At 42.7% G+C, this 25,715-nt stretch overlaps 1 protein-coding gene across 14 annotated transcripts in view; it reads right to left on the reverse strand.

Moving 5' to 3' along the window:
• Positions 1-25,715, reverse strand: part of CTNND1 (catenin delta 1) — a 47,824-nt gene that overhangs the window by 11,291 nt on the left and 10,818 nt on the right. For 4 of the 14 annotated variants that reach the window (XM_045185681.3, XM_045185680.3, XM_053925866.2 and 1 more), the window contains exons 2-12: positions 13,749-14,038; positions 11,656-11,727; positions 10,379-10,531; positions 8,869-9,404; positions 5,073-5,536; positions 3,801-3,984; positions 2,837-2,954; positions 1,945-2,098; positions 1,496-1,513; positions 1,005-1,073; positions 41-168 (exon numbers count right to left, since the gene is read on the reverse strand). In XM_045185681.3, the coding sequence (XP_045041616.1) occupies positions 41-168; positions 1,005-1,073; positions 1,496-1,513; positions 1,945-2,098; positions 2,837-2,954; positions 3,801-3,984; positions 5,073-5,536; positions 8,869-9,404; positions 10,379-10,531; positions 11,656-11,727; positions 13,749-13,943 (2,091 nt within the window). In that variant the 5' untranslated portion in view covers positions 13,944-14,038. Of the gene's footprint in view, positions 1-40; positions 169-1,004; positions 1,074-1,495; positions 1,514-1,944; positions 2,099-2,836; positions 2,955-3,800; positions 3,985-5,072; positions 5,537-8,868; positions 9,405-10,378; positions 10,532-11,655; positions 11,728-13,748; positions 14,039-15,221; positions 15,341-15,874; positions 15,952-21,110; positions 21,173-25,715 lie in introns of all 14 variants that reach the window. The other 10 variants (XM_071221405.1, XM_024577781.4, XM_045185678.3 and 7 more) reach the window with 9 other exon arrangements.

The raw sequence follows: 25,715 nt of genomic DNA on the forward strand, positions 1-25,715 counted from the left end.
AGTTCTCCCACTTCCAAATCCATTTTCTAAAGGTACTCACTGTCCAGCGCCCAGCACACAAGTTCTGGATAGCCCCAGCTGAGGCTTCTAGGATGGCAGGAGTCTTGCTCTCCTTGAGGAGTGAGATGTATATCCGAACCACCTCTGGCTGAAATAAAAGCTCATAGCCTGGGCAGGAAATGACAAGAAAGCAGAGGATGCTAATCAGTACCTATGAACCCGGCTATGACTGGCAGTCCATCCTTTACACTGGATTAATGAGTTTATGCTCCTACACTGTTAGGCTCCCACACTCTCCCGCCTACCCAACATCAAACTCAGAGGTTTGATTCCGTGTTTCCTTAAGGATAATCAGTCCACGGCAAGAGCAGAACACACATCAACTCATCATATGCAATATCTTCCTTCTTCTTCCTTGCCTGTTCTCTCCCACAGTTTACTTTGGCCTTGCTTGGCAGTCAGGGCATGGGTATTCAAGGGATTCATTTGCTCACTGATAGCACTCAGGGTTAAAGATTCCTCATCTCAAACAAATTATTTCTAACTTAACTAAGCCATTCTGCCCACCTTTCCTGTGACTAAGTAAAAGGGCCTCCCATTGATTTAACAACATCTAAAATTTTTATGTCCATAGAGGGCTGGGAATTTTGGACTCACTGTATGGATACATATAAAGACCCAAACTATGATAAAGAGGATTCTTATAACAGGTAAAGTTTAAATCTCAAGAACCATTGTGGCTACTTAGGGTACCCAAGGTTCTGGTCTAGACTACCATCAGAACCCTATCCTCAAGTAATCTGAATACTGGCCATAACAAGCAGTGCTTTGTAAGTTACTGCTATAACAGTATAGTTCCCCAATACTTTCACCATCACTACAAATCCATAAATCAAAGGAGATAGAACAATGAACATGCTGTATAGTCTACTGTCAGCCTATCAAATATTTATCCGTATACTATGTTTATGAGACCCTCGAAGACTGAAGAGAGAAAGGTTTACCTCGAGCAGGACTAGTTCTTTTAGGGAAATCCACTGTGTCATTTGCTGCATCTTCTGTGGGTTTTTTCCCTTTGGAAATTAAAAAAAGGGGGGGAAGGGGTAAAAAGTTTAAGAAAGGAAAGAATTCACCTAGTACATCGTTTTTTCTTTGAAGAGATTCATCGAGTGGGGAAAAAAAAATATCTGGGCCCACAGCTTGTCCCAGCAGAGGGCTGTGCAGAAACAAGGACAGAAAACAGGCAGCAACGAGGTAAAATAAGGATGCCCACAGTTGTTGCTATTGGCCTGAGTTCTGTAACTGACACTGCTGCCCAGAACTAGCATGCCACGGGCTATGAGCTCAAAAGAGCTAAACTTGCTTCAGTGGTCTTCCTCAACTGAATTCTCCTACATGCATCCACAGGGAAGGGTTAGGCAAGGAAACAATAAGGAAGCTAAAACCAAAACATGCAAATTAGAAGTAGATAAGCGCCTTAAAAGATTCCACTCACCTCTGGAGAACCACTCATCTTCCAGTGCGTCACCCAAGGTGGAAAGCAGAGGAGAGAAATGAAGAAAGAAAAATGCAGGAAAGAGACATCAACAGGATCATGAGCAAATAAGCAGAGAGGAAGAGAAAAACACAGGAAACACAAAGGAGGAATGGGGGAGAAGGCCCCAGATTAGTTGAGTTCTTGTCCTTCACTGCCCCAATCATTGATACCAAAACCACCACCATCACCATCATCACCACCACCATCACCTCTACCACCACCACCACCACTACTACGACCACCACCTTGAATGAAGCACACAACACACGGGAAGCAGCAGTAGAGCAAAAGAACATACTTGACTGGGCAGACTTCACTGCTCGTCAAGTATTTTGCACCTAAAGTAAAGTACTCCTTCCTTTCCAGGTCCTACATTAAAGAGCAAGGAACAAGGAACTAAGACTCACCTTTGCCCTTCTTGGCCCCAAAGCAACTGGCAGCATGTGGCCCAGTATTGTTGGCAACATTCGGAGGTGCCTCTTGGTAACGCTCTGCCTGTGGGATCTCTCGATGAACTTGATATGACAAGTTCCGAAGAAGGCAAACACAGTTCTCCACAAGCTTGGGAACATAAGAGAGAAGGCTTGATGAGAGAAGAGAATGTCTATAGTGATTTCCCAGCAAGTACAGGTTTCCATAATTCAGATATCACGATACTGATACAAAAAGCACAGTCCAATCCATCATCTCTCACAGTGCCTCCAAGTGCCCCAAGCTTCTCAAAATCCTTGTAGCCTAGGCTAAGATGGAAGGGGTTTTTGGTTTTTGTTTTGCCACATTTGGTAAATAACACAAAGCTTAGGGTCTTGCCCTGGCCAATGTGGCTCAGTTGGTTGGAACATCGTCCAGTAACCCAAAATGTCACTGTTATCCTGGTCAGAGCATGTGCCTATGTTCCAAGTTCAGTCCTCAGTCAGGGGCACCTACGAGAGGCAACGGGTCAGTGTTTCTGTCTCCCATGGATGTTTCATTCTCCCTCTCTCCCCCCTCTCTAAAATTAATAAGCATGTCCTTGGGTAAGGATTAAAAAAAAAAAACTTAGGGTCTTTTTCTTTAAGTTTTTTACTTTTTCCTACTTAGAAAAATGTACAACCTTGGAAGAACAGTTAAAGAGCTTTAAAATACAGAGGTGAAGTAAATTCTAAAGAAAACAGTTTTCTTCTAAGGTGAATACCCACACTTAAGGGAGTGGGGGCTGGTATAGGTATTTAATGTTATTTCAAAGCCTGGGATAATAGGTCTGTACTACAGATATACTCATGGTTGTTGTAAACAGAATTCACTCAGTCATTAACTTACCTTGCTGTCTGAATCCTTCTGCCCAATCTCTGCCTGAACAATGAAAATGAGGGCATCCACTAAACCATCACATTCCCGAAGCTTCCGGCGAGCCTCACTCCTCTCTGAGCTGACGTTCCTAAGGAGAAAGGGAGAGGCATCAAGATGATTTGAATCCAGACATCCTCCCCTTAAGGTCCCTTAATATCTGTAAGCTTCCTTAACTGCCTTTTTTTATTCACTATACCCATAATAAGCAAGGCACTGCAACTGAAAATTGAGTAAGACAGTCCCTGATTTCAGGACATTTACAACCAAGCCAGGGACAGGGGATGGGGAAGATGTAAATAAAGTATAAAAACCACAGTAATTTAAGATGAAATAGGTATTTCTTGTATAGAAGTACCAATGAGGAATGGGGCAGAGCACACAGATGTGTGTCCCAAAGAGAGAAAGAACATATTGTACCTATTATAGGATGTAAGAGAAAAATGAGAAAAACCTTCCTGAAATAAAGGCACTTGAGTTTAGCTTTGAATGATAAATAAGGAAAGAAGAGCATTACAAACAGGAAAAACAGACCTTCCTCACCCCACCCCTACCCTTGTATAACTGTATTCTTTTTGTACATTGATCGCAGCCCGACCTGAAATACAGATAACTGAAAGCAGGGACACAAACCCAGACTACACAAGTGCCTTACACGTGGTAGGTACTGAACAAAGGTTTACCAAATTAAACGAACAAAGTCAAAGAGGCACAGAGCGAAGAGGACATGTGGGGAACAGCAAGTGAACCGACATCATGGGCGTATGTTTAACACAAGAAGTAGTGACTAAAGTAGAAAGACAGGTTGGAGTCATAGCCTGCAAGATAGATAGAATGGAGGCTGAATCACAGGCTAAAGAATTTAAACTTTCTTTTTAAAGAAATTTAAATTTAAATTCGAAATTTAATCTTCATACTCTCAAAGCCCTTATGTTACCTAAGGCAGCCAGCTGTGTTGGTGAGCACTGACTCCCACTCAATATGGCGTGGCTTACAATCTTCATTAGGTTCCCGCTCCCAGCCAGAATGTGGAATAATCACTTCGTCTGTCAAGGCATGCAGTGCATGGTCCACAATCTCCATTTTGATTGAGTCATGGGATGAGAGATTCCACAGAGTTCCTGGCAGAGAAAACTCGTCAGACAGCTCTTTCAGCACCCAAGATATGTTTGAAGAATGCCAAAGAGAGTCTCCTATTCCATCATTTCCTGGTATTCCGCAATGACTAAGTACCTTGTAAAGAATGATATTCAAGCTTTTGTTTGTAACCCACAATAACAACTATATTTTACATTATGGCTCAATACAAACATACATATCCTGAAACAGTTACATAAAATAATGATTATAAGCGATGCTCTCTGAGCTATGTACACCAAAGTTTCTCAACCTCTGTACCTCCAAATTTTGGGGCCCGATAACTCTTTGTTGTAGAGAACTGTCCTATCCATTGTTAGATAATTAACAGTATCTCTGGCCACTACTCATTAGCACTCCCCACCCCCACCCCACTACCAATTATGACAACCAAAAACGTCCTCTAGGGCACAAAACTGCCCCCAACTGAAAACTGATCATTGCTGCAATTTCCTTCCTTCTTTCCTTAGTTTCTCTTGGAAAGCTGACTATGATCCACAAAATTGTGTTCAAATCACACAAACAGCTCACAACCCGCAACCTGAAAAAAAACCACTCTTCTGAAGAAAGGACCACAAGCTCAAATGTCTACACATGCCAGGAAGGTGAGTCAGGACAAGCAGATATTTAAAAGACATTGTGAGAACATGGATAAATGGCAGTGACACTCAGCTTCAGTATCTGTGTGACAGCTTTCTATAAGGCAGTAGTTGGTCAAAGCAACAGAATGCATTGGGGAAACTGGAGAACACATACCTCAATCAACTCAGACCAACTCCTGTCAAGTAACAAGAGATCCAATTGATAGTATAGATCTTGAACATTTTTAATAGAAGCCTAGAATCTGGGATTTTTATGAGAAATATTCTGAATTTTAAACAGTACAACAAATTCTTTAAAATGTTGACAACCTTGCAAGACCCAAACAAACCTATGAAGTGGATTTGACCCAAAGGCCACCAGTTCACAATCTGTAATCAAAAGTAAAAGAGCTAGAAAGCCTCTGGCTCTCCACATCTCCAGAGGTAACAGTGACCGTAACCTAGCAGTTTCCCTTACACCTAGAGCTTACCAGTAATGACTTCTGTGAGGTCCACATCACGAGCCTTTCGTAGCAATCGCACAAGGGCAGGAACACCATCACAGTTTTTTATGGCAATCTTGTTATCTTGGTCCCGCCCAAAGGAGATATTCTTGAGAGCTCCACAGGCTCCAAGGTGCACTTCCTTTTTGGGGTGGTCTAACAACCCCACCAGTACTGGGATGCCCTTGAGCTTCCGGACATCAGTCTTCACCTTGTCATTGCGGTAGCACAAATGTTGCAGATATGCAGCTGCATTGGACTTGACGGCATCCAAGCGGAATCCTAGCATGGCTATCACCTCCGGCAGCTCTGGTTGTCTCCAATTGGGGGGTGGGGGCCCTCCCTTGCGCAGGCTATCCAAGCTTGCTAAACTTCCACGTTCATGCTGGGCCAAAGGAGCCCAATAGTACTGGTCTGATGGCACCTCCTCACCAATCATGTCTTCATAGCTCCTGCAGTGTCGAGAGAACCAAGAGGAAAAAGAAATATCAAGCTGTGTTTCCTGGAGAGCTCCCATTACCCACTTAACCCCAGTCCTAGTATACTAGATCTTATCTCTGCTTTGCATAAATGATATACTGATCAATTTTTCTTAATGAGATAAAGTAATAATTTTAAAGGCATCTGCAACTAGATTAAAACTACCTTTCTGTTCTGTAAAGTTTACTAGCTTGGAGGAGAATAACAAGCATTCAGAAACGTTAATCACCAAAAAAGAAGCAAATCCTGCTTAGCAGTCAATGACACCTGACAGCTATTCACTTCGCTACATAGAGATCGAGAAAAACCTTCAGGCAGCAGAGTTAACGGTAGGACTCAGCGCCACCGAGAAGTCAGCAAACAATGTTCAGCAAACAATGTCTGTGAACAGTTCTTATAAGCCTTTAGCTAAACAGGAAATGAGGCATTTACACACAGGAAACAGCTGTTGGGATAAGACCCTTATAGACACTTCATATTTAAGCCTCTCCTTACCCTGTTTTGAAATACAAAAAGAGGAGGTGATAGAGTGAAAACAACGCAGGACTTCCTGCATCATCTGAGGACCTGGCTATAGTACCAATGAAGTATAAATCTGAACACTAATTTTCACAGTTTGTCCCAAGGTCATCTCTGCTATTCAACAAATGTCTTGGAGATAGATGTCTAGCCCCCAACTTCTAAAGACAATACCTCCAATTCTGTCAAAATGAAGACTACTGAACACTAGCCCATTTTAGATACCCAGTCACTAAGAAAAGGAACACAGACAAAGCAAGGGAGGGTAAGGAGAGTATTATTCCTACTTCAGTACTACCAACAACCACTAGAGGGTGAATCTGTCACACTATTATTTATTCATAACCACCAGAAAGGAAAAGACCCATTATCTGTGAGCTCATCTCACTCTGTGCCTCCCACAGGGGAGAGGAGAATCTATTATATGGAACTCTCCAAATAAGCCTGTTGTTTGTTTCACAGAACCACTCCCACTATCACCAAACCCTCAAGGTTAGCCTCAGCTGAGGGCCTGCCTCCTATCTGTTCGCATCAACCACCCAAGAGTGATTTAGATGGACAAAGCATCTAGTAAAAATCACTAGGTTTTAATATCAATGCAACAAAATGAACAGGTTATATGGCTAAATTTAGAAGATTCCATTTTAGTAGGGGAAAAATTCAGTCAGAGTATGTTTTTACACGCATAGGAAAAAGAACTCAAAGTGTTAACTATAGCCCTGGCTGGTGTGGCTCAGTGGAACCAAAGGGTCGCTGGTTTGGTTCCCAGTTGGGGCACATGCCCGGGTTGCCGCCTGGGTCCACAGTGGGGGGCGCATGAGAGGAAATCACACATGGATGTTTCCCTCTCTTTCTCCTAACCTTCACCTGTCTCTAAAAATAAATAAATAACATCTTAAAAAAAAAGTGTTAACTATAGTTCTTTATCAATGGATGGTGGGCTTTTCTGGGTTCTTCTCATTTTGGAGTGAGCATGTTTAACTTTATTATTTTAATATAAACACTTATAATAACCAAGATTTTGGTCAATCAAGGAGTATTTCTTTCTTTACAAGCAGAGGATGGCAACATTCTTTCCTTTGGTTTGCAAATAACAAAGCTGTGCCCAGAAAGATCAAATGACTGGCTTGAGGCTACAAAGCCTGTGGCAAAGGCACAACTAGAACTAAGGTCTTCTGGTTCAGTGCTTTCTCCACTAATCATTATGCCTTACTGTTTTCATCTGACCTTGTTATTACTCTCCTAGGCCCCGAACAGGAAGCCGCAAATGTCCTTTCTAGTCAAGCAGGTTTCCAAGTCCAGTGCCACTCTGGAACAAACCCAAAAACCAGGCCCAAAACTCTATGTCAAGTGCCTCAGCCAGGGACAGCAGAGAATGACCTGGCCACCCACACCTACCAATCACTCTACTAATGAGGAAGTCAGAAAAAAAGCAGATTTGTCAGTAAGCAGAAGGAGCCAACACCCTGGACAGACTCCTTAGGTGATAGCTGTTATCTACCAACTGCTCAAAGTTGTACCAGCTGAGGCCAGGTACCCCACCCCCACCCCACCCTCACTCTACCCCCACCCCCAAGAATAAAAGGTGAGTCACATGGGAGAGTTGGATTAGCCGTCCAAAAGTTACCTGAAAGGCAAGTGACTCAGGCTTAGATAATGGGGCCTATACCCCGGGGCCCAACCCAGTTCACTATAAACCAAAGCTACCTAATATGAGGAAAGTGAGCACCAAGGCGTTTTCTTTCGAAGGTCATGACCTCACACAGAAATTCAGCAACAGCTGCTACACTATCCTTACCATCAAGACATCCATGAATCTGCCTTCTTGTTTCTCCTTAACTGGAAAACACTGTCTCTGATTTACTCTAAAGCAGAGCTGACAGCCCACGGGCCAAACCTGTTTTTGTACAGTTCCAGAAGTATAAACGGTTTTTATGTTTTTAAAAGGTCGTAAAAAGAACAATGCAATAACAATATACAACAAATATTACATATGACCTGCAAAGACTAAAATAGTTCTATCTGGTCCTTCACAGAAAAAGTTTGCCAACCCCCATTCTCAAACATTCTTCAAGGCAAACCATCTACCCACCAGTCCCAAATCAACCATTCCCCTTTTTCGCATCACCAAAGAATCCTGGGGGTGAACAGGAAAGTCAGAATAGACACCTGCTTCCTGACCTGAGTGTCAGTAACGTACCACCCTCTAAGGATGCTACCCTGGTATCACTTTATAAGCAAATATAAGAATCTAAGTGTAAAGTGTCAGGCCTTTTGTTAGATCAAGGTTTGTTTTTAACATGAGATTAAAGACAGGGAGGTTCTATATGTCTATTCTGACCCTGAAAGCCTGAAACACTTAACTCTATTCCTAATACCAAACCAGAACCTGAAGAAATTTACAGGAACTAATGAGTATTCCCTAGCCCCCAATACCAGGCTTCTTTGTGGTGCTCTCTATCACCGAAAGGGGGTCAGAGGTTAGGCAGAAATAACAGAAAATCTCGACAAGAAGCAAAGGCCAATCTTCAGGACACAGACCAATAACCATCACAAGTTGTTTTCTATAATTAGAATATATGACTTTTACAATTAAAAAAGAAAAAAAAGCAAGTTGATACTTAGTAAAATCAGAAAAGGGGAGAACAGGTAGACTTCCACAAAAAAAGGTAAGGGGAAGGCCATGAATCCCTTTGACCCTAAAAAGCACTCAGAAGGAAAAGAAAGAACTACCCCTTTACAGTATCTTGGAAAGACCTCTCTCCTCCCCCTTTTTCTTGCCCACCTGAGGCGTCGGCGAGGATCAGAGGGTGTCCCAGTCCGACGGGCAGTGCCATAATCAGACATCATGCCATAATCCAGGTCATCGTAACCCATGCTTCGTTGGTCATCCTCTAAACCATAAGGCTCTGGATGAAAGCGATGCAGATCCACGCTGCTCCCACCTACCCGAACCTGGGGCTGCGGCCCGTAAACATCCTGTCTACTAGGTGCCCGGTAACCTTCCATGCTGGGCCTATACCGTTCATCAATGCGGGTCACCCGGGACAGACTGCCATAGTTGTCACTGCTACTTGGATAACCATCTTCATAGTGGCGGCTATATCCATCAGGAGGGTAGTGGAAGTTCCTGGGAAGGGTAGCAGTGCCTGCTTGCCCCACATAGGGACCAGGTCCCCCATTGCCATTCTTACGGAAGTCACGACCCAGAGTCTGGATGTAGTTGTTAGAAACTGATGAGGCATCCACAGGCAGTCCATCTGGTCCAATGGGGACTGGCTGTACTGTCCGTGTTGTCACAGTCTTCACTACTTTCTTGACCTCAAAGTAAGGAAAGAGAAAAGAAAAATTAATGAAGTGAACAATATACGCTTAAATTCTAGACCACTCTAAGAAAAGAAACAAACCCCGCCCTGGCTGGCGTGACTCAGTGGATTGAGCACCTGACTACCAATTGAAAGGTTGCTGGTTCAATTTCCAACCTGAGCACATGCCTGGGTTATGGGCCAGGTCCCTGGCTGGGAGCACATGAGAGGCAACCAATTGATGTTTCTCTCCCTCTTTTTCTCCCTCCTTTCCCCTCTCTTTGAAAATAAATAAATAAAATCTTTAAAAATAATTTTTTTTTTAATGGGGATTCCTGGACTCACTCAGATCTCCTGAAGCATACTCTCCAGAGACAGAGCTTTGGAATCTGTGTTTTGTTTTGCTTTTTAAAGATTTTATTTATTTATTTTTAGAGAGATGGGAAGGGAGGGAGAGAAAGACAGGGAGAGAAACATCGACCAGCTGCCTCTCGTCGATGCCCCCAACTAGGGACCTGGCCCATAACCCAGGCATGTGCCCTGACTGGGAATCAAACCAGCAACCTTTCAGTTCATAGGCCAGCACTTGGTCCACTGAGCCACACCAGCAAGGGCATAAATAAAATCTTAAAAGAAAAGAAACAAACCCCTACCTCCATCTCACCTTACTTCAAAACACCTTACAACCTACTATCTACCTTTTTCTCCAACTTATAGGGAGGGAGTTCCCAGGCAGACAAATCACCCTCGCAGTAAGTATGTCTATAAGGGTAGCTACTGTAGACCCTGATATACCTTCTCTCCTCTCCATTCCATTCCATCTTCCAATATGTCTATCTTCTCTGTCTGAACAGAGATCACTTTTGTTATACTTTCATTACACATCAGTGGCCCTTCACCCACCTTAGTTAAGTGCTTAATCCCTCCCATAATACAGACCATAGGAAGACCTCCTCCATCATCCTAGACCTTATACGAATCCTAGCTTACTGTGGTCTCTGTCCGCCGAGTGGTACCATCATCCGAGGTCTCCACAGAGACAACAGACATGGCTCCCTCAGGGTCTTCCTCCGTGTAAGTCTCCACAATCTGCCCTGGCTCCTGCATCCTGGGGATGGTACTATAGAGAAGGTGACTGTGATCCTAAATGGAAAATACATAAAAGAGTTACTATTAAGCCATATATATTAACAATCCATTCCTATGAGGAACACTGTCTCCCTGAAGGCAGAGACTCCTCTTGCATCTTCAGTGGGGCCCACAATTTTAGAGGGGTAGCTGTACCCATCTTTTGAACTTGTACAAAAAGGCAAAAATAATTTCCCAGTTATAAGAACAGAGATAGCAGATTTAATTTCCCATTTCTGGTTACTTAAGTGAACACGAACTATGTTAAGTGCAGTTACATCTACATCTGCATATTAAAAATTTCACCCAAAACAGAGCTTTTAAGATGAACCAGAAAATCCCAATAATATGCCGTGGCTGGTGTGTCTCAGTGGATTGAGCACCAGCCTGTGAACTGAAAGGTCACCAGTTGGATTCCCAGTCAGGGCACATGCCTGAGTTGCAGGCCAGATTCCCGGTTGGGGACGTGTGGGAAGCAACTGTTCAATGTTTCTCTTCCCCTCTTTCTCCCTCCCTTCATCTCTCTCTAAAAATAAATAAATAAAATCTTTTTTTTAAATCCCAGTAAGTCATCTTTTGATTAGCTATGTTATACCCTTTAGGTACTGCCTAAAGCTCAAGACCAGGATTTTCTACAAAGTAGACACACACCCATTCTTATAAAGGGGATACAGTAATTGAGGGATCAAAACTGGATCAACGGTCACTAAAATTCACTCCAAGTCCCGTCCGGCATGGCTCAGTTGCTTGGAGCAGCATCCTATAGACTGAAAGGTCGTGGGTTCGATTTCCAGTCAGGGCACATATCCAGATTTCCAATACAAGAAGGCAACCTCTCAATGTTTCTTTCTCTCTCCGTCGCTAGCTCTCTCTCCCCCCCATATCTCCCTTCCTCCCTCTTTACCCCTCCTTCCTTCAGTCCCTTCCTCTGTCCCTCTCTCCCTGTTTCTCTCCAGAAGCAATGCAAAAAATATCCTAAGGTGAGGATTAAGAAAAATTTTTTTCCATTCCAAAATAAAAGTAATTAATGGGTGCTTACAATGTGCCAGGCACTTTACAAAACACCAAAATGCTCTTATGGGCTGGGGAAGTAAGAAGATATGAATGAAGCAACCTAGACCTTGAGCCAAAATAATTACCTGTGGTCCGTTGAGTTTCAGATCTGAAAATTTCTGTCGCTCAAGGTCAGCATCGCCTACAAACCGGCCGTTCTGAAACATAGCCCACAAGAAGACAATTCATTTTCTGGCCTTCATTTGCTCTATCAAACACAAATGATCTTTTTTCCAAACAGGAAAAGGGCTTTCAAGAAGATATTTGTGGCCTGGAGTCCTTCTGTCAGTACTCAAAAAAGAACATCACTCCTTAGTCTTAGCACTTTCTCAAAATTGGAATCAGACCTGGAACCAAGGTAACTGGGTTTCTGGAACATAAGAATGTAAGCTCCATGAGGGCAGACTGTTTTTTTTTTGGGGGGGGGGGAGGAGGCAGTTTGGTCCAATGATGTATCCCCTTGTGCCTTAAACAGTGCCTGGCACATAACGGGCACACAAAAACTACTTGCTGAGTAAACAGCAAAGACTCAAATAGTTCCACAACACACAATCATTTTGGGAAGCCACAAGGAAAATTGGGAAGGCTAGGTTGGAGAGTTTCCAAAAGTGTTCTCTATTGCTCCATACATCTTCATGCTCTACTACCACTGGAAACTCCCATACCAGGCAGCTTTTTAAAGAAAGAAGAAGAACTATGAGTCTCCCTTTCCAAGTAGGAAGAAAACAAGTACCCCCCAACTCCCTTCAAGCAAACAGATGTCTCAATATCTTCATCACCAATTATTAAAGCCAGAAAACACAAATGTCACCCTTAAGTTGTTCTGTCTTAAACATCAGGAAATAATCTATTGACATTATGCTATATAAAAATACATTTAACTGCTCCTCTTCCAATAGGATACAGTGAGATCCACCTTGGGAGACTCCTCCCTCACCCTACTCCCATTACATAGAGTATAAGGCTGCAGGGAGAGGAAGTTAAACATTATTTTCAGGAAGAAGGACGGGTGTGGTTTCATTGCTGAGCAGAAGTTAAAAATAAAAGGGAGAGACCACGTATTTACAAATCCTGGAATTCCCCACCACCTCCAAGCCTAAGCAGTCCTGCTCTCCCCTTTCAGTATATCCTCTTGTCCCTAATCCTCTACTCTGGTTCCGATCAAAATTCCAGGAACACTTCAAACACACTGCCTCCAAATCCCCAAGCATCCGCCAATCGCCAATCGGAATTCTGTCCTTTCACTCAACAGGTTCCTCATCATGAGGGACCTTCTCTGTCTTAAAAATAATTAAATAATCAGTAAAAAGGGCTACTGAAGCATGAGCACTGTTCTTAGTTCCCACCAGAGATCTCTTCAGATGCAATCTATCAGGCAATGCCTATCACACCCACATACAAATACACAAAACCTCAGACAGATTACATCATAGCAAAGTCAGACTAGAGAAACCATAGGAAACACAAGATACTTCTTATTTCTAACACCAACTGTCCCAAGTCACATCACAGAGTCAGCCAATCCAGAGACCACTGGCTCCTGTGGTTATTTGGGTTAAATAGCAGAATGATTCTCCCTCTCCAATTCTAACCAACAAAATTAACAATGACCCCTTCCTCCAAGACATGATTTGCACAGAAAACAAAAAGAGCACATAGGAACAATAAGGAGCAGGAATACACAATTCATGGACACTGCCATGCTTTCTGAGTACAGACTGTTCCCTGAAGGAGACTGAACCGGAGACAGGAGTGCGAGGTGCCCAACTTCCCCAACCACAGCATTCACTTTCAGGAAAGCACTTCATTGAAATTCAGGAAAGTATTTACTCTCCTGAATTTCTGATACCGAAGGGGGGAAAAAACATACAAAACTGAAGTAACCTGGGTATAGCTCCAAACTATATGATCTACCATTGCTAGAACTGCACCCCAACCAAGAAACCCCACTCCAGCAACAGGAAGTCAGATGGATGCTTCTAGAGTAAGTCCACTCAACTCAGCACAGCAGCAACGTTACCTATCTCTCAATCAGTATTTATCACCCTTGTAAAGGTTCATCATAAAGCATGGGCTCTGAACAGCCCATCACCATGACAGTAGCTTACAAAGAAGAATCATAGCCTCTCTATGACCACGCCAAAGTCCTACCTGCAGGTCTGATGGAGGGAGGGGTTACCTGATGCCGGCGTGTGAGGGTGCCGTTGGCCATGAGTGGGTTGGCATCTTGTGGAGAGACCCGGACGCGTTCCAGTTGCGCCGAGACATGGCGCCGTTCCTCCTCCAGCGCCCGGGTCAGCTTCTCAAACTGGGCCTCTTGTTCCTTCACAGAGGCCAAGATGCTGGCGGTCGACTCCACCTCTGAGTCGTCCATGAAGGTAAGGGGCAGAGCCGCCGCAGGGCAGGGTAAAAAGGAAGGTGGATCACAGAAGGAGGAGGAAGGAGGGAGAAGGCCCCCCTCACTTCACACTACCGGGAGAGGGTAAGAGAGAGGAGAGAAAAGGTCACAGGTCAGAGGAGACAGATGAATTATTCATCCCAGAGCCAAAGATGCCCTCTTGTGGTTTTACTGCAGTGCAGAAAGCGAGCCACCACCAAGCCTGAGAGCCCATCACCAGTGTCTGCTCAAGCAGGAGCCTTTGCCCACTCCCTTCTGTAACACCGCTCCAGAAATAACCACTGAAAGGGAAAATACGACTACATCCAAGTCTCAACTAGGTAGGAGAGGGAGAATTTGGCTAAGGATTGTAGTCATGACATGAGGTTAAAGTTATATTCCTTTTCCCTGGAAAATTTTGCCGGCATCAACTTTATTAAAGTTGTACAAACTTGATAAAAGCTGTCCAGCAGGGGCAAGCCAGTTCTACAGATAAAGGGATAGTTACAGATCTTAACTTAAAATCTCTCCCAAATCTGAACATACTGAAAGAATATGCTAATTAAAATACCAGTAAGAAGTGGAAGTAGTACAATACTTCCCACCAATGAAGGCAGGAAACACAATTAAGGCCCTTTATTTAATATCTTTATGAGGGGGCCTTTGTACTGTACTACAGTATTCGGGGCAAGCGTGTGTGTTGGCTAACAGAGACAAGAAAGCAACAGAATTACAAAACAACTATGTGTAAAAAGGCACAATTTTCAGTGACCTTCAGCTCTTTGTGGAGTAGAAAAAGGAACATTATTATTAGACTCAAAACTATGAAACTGTCCCTCAGAGTGTTTCATATTGTAACCTCCAGAAAAATCAATGCCTAGCACTTCCTATACCTGTTATCCTTCAGAAGCTCTGAACAGACTATATTTTACCTCTTTACTTATTGTAACTCAGAGTAGTATCAAAATATCTAGGTTTATATGTAATATTTATACAATAAATGATAGTTAAATAGAAATGAAGAATTTCCCATACCATATTACATAAACTGCAAGTTGGCTAATGAATGGAGGGGCATTTATAGCCATACTGTTGGACTTAATGGGGTTTCGCTCTTGCACGCTGGCTATGGCAGACTTTACGGCCAGTCCAAAATACACCATGTTGAAAGGCAGGTTTTAGAATAAACCTTCTCCCCCACCCTCTCATTAACCCCTCAAGAAAAAATACAGTTAAAAATTTTTTTATTCTTAATAAACATATTTTCATACACACCTGTTAAGAGAAGTTCGTAACTGATTGTTTTAACCCAGAGAACAGCCCAGTCTAGATTCAGAAAATCATGGGAGAAGCATCCCAGCCACCACAGCAAGGAGGAAGCAGGAAGGAGAGAGCTGCAGAAATATTTGGAGGAAAAATGGAAATGAGAGGAAAATGAAATATACCCGATACATTAAAAAATAAGAGCAAGGGCAGGTACCGGGAGAAAGACAATCTGGGAGTGGAAGGGAGTAACTGAAAAGATGACTTGGAATTGCTTAATGTGACAAATGCCCTTTGGACTTTGTTTTCAGATGCAGGGACCTTGGGTGTAGTTGTCATATCAGAGGTTCCTCTACTTGTACTTATATACAGAACCAGGAGCAGGTTATAATATGAATAAAAATTCATTTACCCCCATTCCAAGCAACCAAATTAGACAGAAAAAAATGCTGTTGGAATGCCCTTCCCCCTCCTTCACGCCCCTAAGGCAGAAACCTCAAAGCCCAGTCCCAGCATGCCCACAAAGATATTGAGAAACCAGTGCAATAGTGTAGTGGGGAAGACATGTGGAGACTAGCCTAGGCTTTGCTTCAGTTCCCTTTCCCACGCTCTCCAGAGCCCCACCAAGCACACTTGGGCCTCTTTGCCTTAGAGTACAGGCATACCTCGGAGACATTGCAGTTCAGTTCCAGATCACTGCTATAAAGCGAGCTGTAATCTTTTTGCTGGTGGAGGGTCTTGCCTTCAATTTGTGAAAAAACACAACATCCGTGAAGTGCAATAAGACAAGGTATGCCGGTATATGCAGCATTCAGCAAGCAAGAGTACCCAGAGTAACTGATAAACAAGTGCCCAGTAAACTCCTTAATTAATTCTCCATCACTAAGACTCCTTCCAGTGAATCCAGTCCCTAAATCCAAGAATGTGGCAACCCTTTTCTAAATTCCTCCTACCTCCAGACCTGGCTGGGTGGTTCAGTTGGTTGGAGCATCATTCTATACACCAAAAGGTTGCAGGTTCAATCTCAGGTTGGGAGGCAACTGATCAATGTTTCCTTCTCACATCCTTATTTCTCTCCCCATCCCCCTACCCGCCGCCTTCCTTCCTCTCTAAAATCAATAAATATATCCTAGGGTGAGCATTTAAAAAAAAAAAGAAGATAAATTCCTCCTACCTCCCACCCTGGCCTCCCATAATCACTTATCAACTTCTGTTCTTCCTTTCAGTCCAAGCCCATTGTTACTTTCTCATATTCCTACCCTACATTCCAACGGGCCACCCAAATGTCTTTAATAAGTACCCTGATTTTTAAAAAATGTTGCTGCCTTCTCATCTCTATTTCTTCATTTTAAGCACTTGCTCTGTCCGCTATGTACAATGACCTATGAACCTTCCACACCAAGAGGACTCTTAAGTTCACGAGAGATTCTTCCAGTTCTGGGTTTCAACAGGGCCTGAACTGCAGTTACCACTCTAGAAGCCTCCACCCTGTAATTTCCTTTGCTAATAAAAGCTCAAACTACCACTACTATGGGGCATAGAGTGACAACACTCCCTGGTGCACAGAAATTGTCTGTCACCCTGACATAAACAGCCATTTTTTGCCGTCATGACTTTAATTCAAAAAGGGAGTCAGGAAGGATAGAGGGAAACTACCCAGGGCTTTAAGTCAGGACACAATGCGTTTGCCTGTCTTCATGGCTTTAAGAGCTGACCGCCTGGCTCTAATTTGAAGACAGCACAGTAAAGTAGAAAGAAATCACATTCCTAGGCCTAAAAACATGGGTAGATTTTTCTGCCTGGAAGAGAGTAGAAGAGGCTGTGTAGAAACAGAATAGGACTCAGAAATCGGGTCCCAGTCCTGGCTGAGCCACTTGCCAACAAAGGCAGAAAGTCACTGCCATGTTCTCATCTGTAAGGTGGCAGTACCAGCAGCCAAGTCTAACTCAAGAGCTGCTATAAGGATGAGGTGAGATAATGTATGTTATACAAATATGAGGTGTTAAGTTATTTCAAGACCTAGTTTCTATCTTCCAATTACATTACTTAATGGTAATGCCTCAGCCCAAAACTATTTTGTGAACTAGTAGATGAAATTAACTGAATCAAGAGCATAACTGGGTTCTAAGGACTGGATAAGCTGGTTTCCCTACTTCAATTCTATTTACTAGGAGGTCCCACCTAGACCAGTGTTTCTGGAACACAGGGAACTTCTCTAGGGCCTGGCAGTCATCCCATTACACTTCTGCTATAAGTTCTGGATTCCTTATTTGAGGCCTTTGCAGGTTATTACCAAGGAGAAAGTTAAGGTGAACAGAACTAACAATTACTGAATGTTTTACATTTATTATCCTGGCAATCCTTACAACTATCCTATGGGAGTTTTATTGCAAACCAGAAAACAGGTTCTAGGTGAAGAAATTACCCAAGGTCTCAGTTAATAGCAAATTTCTAATTTAATCCCAGATCTATGCCATTCCAAAGTCTGTGTTCTCTTTCTACTGCATGCTTTCAAGTCCAAAAAATTCAAGTCCAGTATAAGATGGATGGTCCAGCCCCTCTCCCCTACAACCCTTGTCAGTATTTTCCCCCAATATCACAGGAAAAAGGGAAAAGAAAAAGTTTCCATTTATCTTCAGGTTAAAGGGTCATCCAGCCCTGGCTGGTATGGCTCATATGGCTCAGTGGACTGAGTGCCGGCCTAAGAACCAAAAGGTCACTAGTTAGATTCCCAGTCAGGGCACATGCCCGGGTTTCGGGCCAGGTCCCCCAGTTGGGGGCCTGCGAGAGGCAAACACAACAATGTTTCTCTCCCTCTCTCCTTCCCTTCCCCTCTCTAAATAAATAAATAAAATATTTTTTAAAAAAGGGTCATCCATATGTTTATATAGAAGTCAAGTGGGAGAACAAAAATAAATGGGAGGAAAAAGAAAGCATACTTGGGGGAAGAGAATGAAAGCAAGCTACAGTATACTGCCTCATAACTCAGACATTTAAGGAAAGATCCTTCTCCATGCCATACACATCAAATATAAATATAAATATATATATATACGCACACACACATGCATATATGCAATAGACCACAATCTGCAAACCATTAACTGAGGTTTTTTTAAAAGACTTTATTTATTTATTTTTAGAGATTGGAAGGGAGGGAGAAAGAGAGGAAAAGAAAGACCAATGTGTAGTTGCCTCTCGCACGTCCCCTACTGGGGACCTGGCCTGCAATCCAGTCATGTGCCCTGACCAGGAATGGAACCAGCAACCCTTTGATTCTCAGGCCAGCACTCAACCCACTGAGCCACACCAGCCAGGGTTTAATTGACTTCGGTAGTTAAAGAGTCAGGAAAGTCTTATGAGTCTAAGCCAACACAACACCTTTCCAGGTTTGCCACTTAATATTTTCAAATGAATTATACTTACTCTCATTAAAACAAAAAAACAAAAAACAAAAAGCCCATCAAGAAACTCCCAAAGTGAAGGGGGGGAGGGGTGCATATAAGTGAACCTTGCTATTCCCCTAGACTAGATTTTTCTGAGAATAACTGGTTTTATTTTTAACAAGTCATAGGTCCTATAAGTCTACTACGAGGCTCAGCATTCAAGCAATGACAACGGTAAAAATTCAGTCTCCTGTGTAAGAATACCAAACCAAAAATAGTTAAATTGAATCAAGCAGCCAGAAGGACCAAACAGTTGGACAATGCCAAACAGGCAGCAGGGCAAAAATCACTTGCCAATAGCACAGTCCCTGGAATGATTTGCTCTGTTGTGAAGTGGCTATAGACATGTAATTTGGAATTACAATTCTTAGCAATTAAGAATACAGACTTTAGAATCAAACTGACTAGGTTCAAATCCCAGCCTCATTGCTTCTTACCTACATGACTTTGGGCAAAGTACCACAATCTCTCTATAAACTTCAGGTTCCTTTTTTGTAAAATGGAAGAAATAAATACACATGGTGGCTGTAAGGATTAAATGAGACAAACCACACAAAGTGCTAAGAAAAATGTCCCGACACACAGAAAGCTATTGTTACGAATACAAACCCTACCAGAAATAGCAACACGAAGGTCTGGAGTTTTGGTGTTGGTGGTAGGGCTTTTGAATAAACCACACATGCTCCACAGGCTACCTTGTCCCATCTACAGTAGCCCTGTAAACTACAGGAATTCTTTACATTCCCAAAGGGAAAAACAAAATCAAACTCCAGACTAGGGGTCAAAAGACCTGGAATTCTTCAAGTCCTCACTCTGCCAAAAACTAGAGAAGATCTAGAGAAGTTATAACCCCTGTAAGCTTCCATTTCTACTACTTTTCAGAGTTTAGCTTGAATGGGCTACTTTATGTAAAACTTTAGCCTGGGTGACTCTGAACCTCAATCCTACCTCCACGCAATTCAGGTAAATATATCCAAAGACATGACCAGAATTAGGCAAGCAAACCTCTGCAGAAAAAAGGAAAATTATTTGTCCTGAAAATTCTAAACCCCCAAAATAGTCTTCGGATTGTTAGGAGAGAAATTTTATCTTCTGTAGCCAGCCCCAAAATCAGTTTTTTCTTTCTTCCTACTTACTCATTACAAAATCAAAACCAGTGTCACAAAGAAATGCCTTCCCTCTAAAAGCAATGTTAAGCGAAACTCCTCTTCCATGTCATCCCAGCCGTTTTAAATGGCTTTTTGTTAAAGCACACTGAGCCCCCTCCTACTGAAGAATACTGACCAATAAAATATAGCACCTGTAACGCTACAGAACTGTATTACAAACATTCAAGCCAAGAAAGGTAGGTCTTCTAGATACCTAAGGTATTAATTTGCCATAACTGGCATTTGCCCCAAAATTCAAAGCCATTATTTTACTTGTTCATCCATGCAGAGAAAATTGCCATTTTACTTTTAAAATAAAAGAACATATTTTGTCAATAGTTTTTCCATGGCTTCTTATCACAAAGAGTGTTTATACCAGAGGTCCAAAGCCTAGGTAACACCCCTACCACCACCACCTGATGTTCCACCATTAGAAGTTCAGACAATTCTAGCATTTCTCCCCTGGCTAGGAAGTCTCACTCCTGCACTAAGCCTAAGAACCTAAGGCAAAAGAGAACTCGGTTCACTTCATGATCTCATCTCAACTGAGCACTTTTCAAAGTTACTAAACCGAAATCCCAAAAAAGGCTTTGTTTAAGTGTTAGCAATTTCTGTACTTCCCTGTGGTTCTTTTATGCCAGGCCCTTCTTTCCCCCTTCTCCCAGTCAACCAAAAGGTTGACTGAAGGATTTTCACTCTTACAAAGATCTCACTGTGCCCACCATGAATCTCTTGGGTGAATTAAGGAAGTCTGACAAAGAGTATTCTATCTGATTGGAGTTTCAAAGAAAAGAATGAAAATAAATACATAAAAGTTTTTAAAATACTCCTATTAAAAAGAGGTTGAACTGTCCCAAGGCTACCTGTTAGGATTTAAAAGTTTATTGTGACTTTAAAAGGGGAGGAAAAAAACCCACCTCCACCATCTTAACCTTAAATTCGGAAACCAGATGGAACATTTTTCTTGCTCTCTTTTGCTCTCCCAAGTATTCTGGGAACCCCCCCAAATGGTAACATACTAAAATGGCTAAATACTGGACCGGCTTTGAAGCAAAGGAAGGGTGCGGCTCTCAACTAGTGAGGGGGACCAGGACTGAAAGGGTACGTGAAGAAACAAAACCTGCTTCTCTCTAGAGCATGTATGACACACACACAGGACTGGTCTAACAAGTCCTTCTGATCTCTCAGGCCAGGCCTCCTCCTTCTCCTCCCCCAGCACCCAGGGCCTCACCAAGGCCCTCCACTGGGACAGATTATACAAAATTTTCTCTCAATCCTGAGAGTCTGAGACACACTAAATTACTTACCTGCATCCCTGCTGCAACCCCGCCAACGGAGGCTCACTTAGCCTTATAAGGAGAAAACAAACCTTTAGGAGAGGCCGAAAAGAAAACAAAGATAAGAGGGAGGGGCAAAAACAAAGGGAGGTGTCAGACTGGAGGAAGGGGAGAGACCAGTTGCCTTTCCCCTTCCAACAAAAAGGAGGAGAGGGAATCATATGTACAATGGACAATAAGAGAAAGTCTAATCAAAATAGAAAGGTATTTATTTAACTCTCGTACCATAAAAAGAGAAATCCTAAAATTAACTAGGATACCTTACCCTTCTTTACCCTAGGGGAGAAAAATTTTTTTCATGGGAAAAAACCTTAACCTTAGGGTTTACTAGAGATTTCCCAACTGAGCTCACATTCTTCTTTTTAAAGAGGCAGCTTCTCACCAACCCCCTTACTTTCTATCAATGGCATTCCCACCATCTCTTTCCCACTGTTTGAAGATCACTTGGAAAAGTTGGAAGCATGTAACTGAGTCATATTTACACAGTCCTGCTTCCTCAAACCTCTTTAAAAAGAGTAACAAGACATCCCTTCCAGCCCTGGACAGCTCAATGGGTCAGAGCATTACCCCGATACACCAAGGTTGCAGGTTCAATCCCCATAGAGCACATACAAGAAGCAACTGATGAATGCATACATGAATGGATCAACAAAAATCAATGTTTCTCTTCCCCCTCTTCTTCTCTAAAATTAATAAATAAAAACTTTTTTAAAAAGATACCTCTTCTAACAAGTTTAGAATATAGCTCCCTTCTGAGATAGCAACAAAGAGAGAGAGGTGTGAATCTATAAGGAAATCAGAGAAAATGTGAAGGTCCTATTTCATCTACAGGACAGAGAGCTAAAGGAAATGTTTCTCCCTATATAAAAGAAAATCTGACCATACAGGGAAAGAAAAGTTGTGAGTTGTTAATTATTAATCTTCCCCTATAAATTATCACATAATCTTCTAAACAACCTCTGAGTTAATATTAGGCCCTTTTTATTTTTTTTTATTTGCCCCTTTCTAAACTATGTATCTGATACATAGTTTAACACTCAGGGGTGTCAAACTCATTTTCACCAGGGGTGACAATCAGCCTCAAGGTTGCCTTCAAAGGGCTGAATGTAATTTCAACTCCTTAACAGTTAAGGAGTAGTTACATTTATACAGTCCTAAAATTATTTTGGCCCTTTGAAGGCAACTACAAGGCTGATCTGGCCCCCAGTGAAAATGAGTTTGACACCCCTGAATTGTATCAGAAGCATTCAGTACCCTGCCCAAGGCCACATACTAGTTAAGTGTTAGAAAAGCATCTGTTATATTCCAAGTCCATGTCCCTTCTCCTGGACAGAATGAAAGGAGTATGAATTTTCTATGCTTCTTATGGTTAAAAGTCATTCTAATACCAATAGAGGTGACCAAAAGTAAACTTGGGAGAGGAGGAGAGGGAGGTGAGAAGGGGGGGAGGTGGAGGCAGCTAAACCTTTGGTCTTCCCTTCACTTTAAAGAACAAGACCTTTTCCAATTCTGGGGAAGAAGAGCTTGCAATCTACATCAGATTTTGCCCTTTATAAGAAACAAGAACTAAGGAGGGATGGTACAAGAGACAAAAGTAGTACTACTTTATACGCAATCACTTAAGTTTTCTCTAGAAGGCCTATTCTAGAAATCTAGCTACGTGCCATGTTCTCTAATCACCCCCACCTCAAGAAAGAAAATCTAATCACAAATATCTCTACTTTCATATTTAATATGACATCTCACTAAACCAAACTCAGAGATCAGAGTTGAGGTGGAAAACAGAAGGAACTAGAAGCAGGGAAGATTGTGCTAGCCAGCATCAGAACAGAGGGGAGGGATTGTTCTAGCGGTATGTTAGCAATCTGCCTCTAGGGCAGCTGTCCTTCCCAGCAATGAAAGGCCGGTTTGTGTGTGAGCTCAGGGGCTAGCCAGCTTGGCAAGAAGTTTAAGGACTCAGCCACCCAATCCACAAAGTGAGAAGAGATGCCCGTTTCACAGCTGGAATGGAGGGCAGGGAAAAGACAAAACAAGGGGGAGAAAGGAAGGAGGAGGGCAACAGAGAGGTGTTACAGGTGCTACTTCAGTCTAGACGAAGGTGGGGGGCAGCGGGAGGGGGGGGAGAGAATCCAGAAAAACTACCAACCATTCATTCCCTAGTTATGTGCAAACAGAGACTTGCCAGTACCTCTAACTACTGAAATCAAAGAATGGGTAGGTTTCTCCAGCTCTGGATGTAATAAGAGTGCTAACTCAAAGGATGATACCTAAAATGTACAGCCTCAGTAATGCCTTTCAGACCCAAAAAGGTATCTGTAATATATAGTTTTAAAAAATATGTAAATTAACATCTATCTCCTTCTAGAACTCCTTTCTTAGTTAATTCCTAGAGGTCTATAAATAATAGTAATACACACAAAAATTCAGGGAGATCCCCAATGCTAGAAGATTGAGTTCATTTATATAACTCAGTGCTAAAATGCAAAATGCCACAGTCAGAATTCACACTCCCTAATCCCTCAGAGTAGTTAGATGCTCTGAGACCCATTAGACACACAAAGGCTGCTCTCTTCTCAGTAGAGTCCTGCAGCAGAGCTGCTCTCCAGGGACAAAGAGATTTCACAGGAGAACCACAAAGACATCGCCCCTCTCCGTTTCCCCACTCCCAGCTTTCTCACTTCCTGTCACAGTAGCACCAGACCACAGTCTCCCAGAAACAAACAAATACAAAGTGCTGGATTCTGGGCTGCAGGCCAACCACATTCCAGGGCATCCTGTCTACCAATCACCAGCCAGAGCTCCCACTTTGCCCTGCTCAGTTCCTTATCATGTTCGGGGAAAACAACCCTCCTCCCTGCCCCAAGCCAACACTGCATAGGACAAAGCTCAAGCCTTTAAGAATCAGCAGAAAGATATTGTGTGTGGATTTAAGGGTTCGGAGGGGGTGAGGGGATTTTTCAGATTTCTACTTGGCAAGTTTCTTCACTTTCGAGGCCCTGCACTGAGGATTTTAAAGCTACCAATGATAATATACTCAGGTCAGCTACATGTAATGCATCCCAAAGAAAGCTCCATCATGACAACCTGATCTCCAACCTGAATCAGTCAATGGAATATTCCCTCCTGGAGAACCACTTTAGGACACAACCTCTGTCACCTTCTCTATCACCCATTTCCACTGATTCCAAAGCCTTTCAAACACTTTTCCCCACAAGCATGAAGTTGGTTCCTAAGAGGCCCCACAGAGAGCAAACAAAGGCAGCATACTCCACCCTACAAAGAGGCAGGATATGGGCACTAGCAGGTGCAGGGTGCAAAGTTCCCTACTCCGCTAGGGAATGAGAGAACCACTGGGAATTGCACAGTAGCTCAGGCAACAAAGAGGTCAAGATGACAACCTCAGCTTTTTTTGCTCACCACTCCCACACAATGGGTCAAAAGCTGTAGATTTGGAACCTCCTCAGAAAAGCCTCTCTTCCTAATAAGGGTTCTCAACTGCTTCCAAGAATGGGATAAATAATAAATTTTTCTATTGTCTTGTACAAGCCCAGTGGACTTGAGCCCTAAAGTCCAGAAGCAAAGATGCAAACAGAAGTCAAGCGCTGTTAGCCAGGGATTCTTGAAATCCAAAGTAACACTGTTTGCCTAAAGGGCTCAATCTTCCTTGCATAAAGCCTCCACATAGCACAAGGCTCAGCACCAGAGAGTTCTCTGACCAGAGGGATATTCCAGGCAACTAACTAGGAATATGCTATTACCTTTTTTCCTCCCTTTCTTTCTCCTAGACTCCTTCTCCCTTCTTGGATCTACCAGAAGTACTCTGAGCTAAACCCTGATTTAGATAGTACATGATGCGAAAGGAGCTGAGCTAAAACAGCGCAACTTAGAAGAAATTAGTCCACATCTGTATCTGATGTAACTAGGTGGAAAGAGGTACAGCTGGAACATACACAACAGTCAGCCATTCTATGGCTAGATAGAAAATATTCAGCCACACTGTGTTTTAGAAGCGAACTTCAACAGTAGGACCCAGCCGCTGCAAACTTCATCACTGAAGCACACAAAAACAGTTTAAGATCTCTTACGTAGCACTGAATCAGACTAACTCTGTTTTTCTCTCAAGAACAACTGAAAAATTAGTTATAATTGTTAGTATTCTTATATTCTCCCTCATTCATTGCTCAGGCCAAATAAATCAGCCAATTAAGTACTATAGCGGGAGGTGGATACAGAAAAGCAGACAAAAACAGTAGAGTCTAGTGGGACAGCTTTCTGAGGTACTTAAAAAGACAGATGTAAAAGACACACCCCAGAAGACAAAGAACTGGACACACCTAAACCAGTGCGGCTGCTCCAAAAGGATGGTTGATAGGTTCTTTGTCTCATATTGAGAAGGAGATACATAAAAGGGAGTGCTGACTCAGAAAAATAGTCACCCCAGGGGAGGAGGGAGGGTAGGAGACCAGTATAGCCAACTGATTACAATTCAGCATGACTTCACCAGAGGTTCTGGTTCCAACTTTATCTCTAGGTGTTTGCAGACATATTTGGAAAACCCACCAAAGTACAATAATA

This window comes from Desmodus rotundus, chromosome 5 (genome assembly GCF_022682495.2).
Source record: "Desmodus rotundus isolate HL8 chromosome 5, HLdesRot8A.1, whole genome shotgun sequence".
NCBI lineage: Eukaryota > Metazoa > Chordata > Mammalia > Chiroptera > Phyllostomidae > Desmodus > Desmodus rotundus.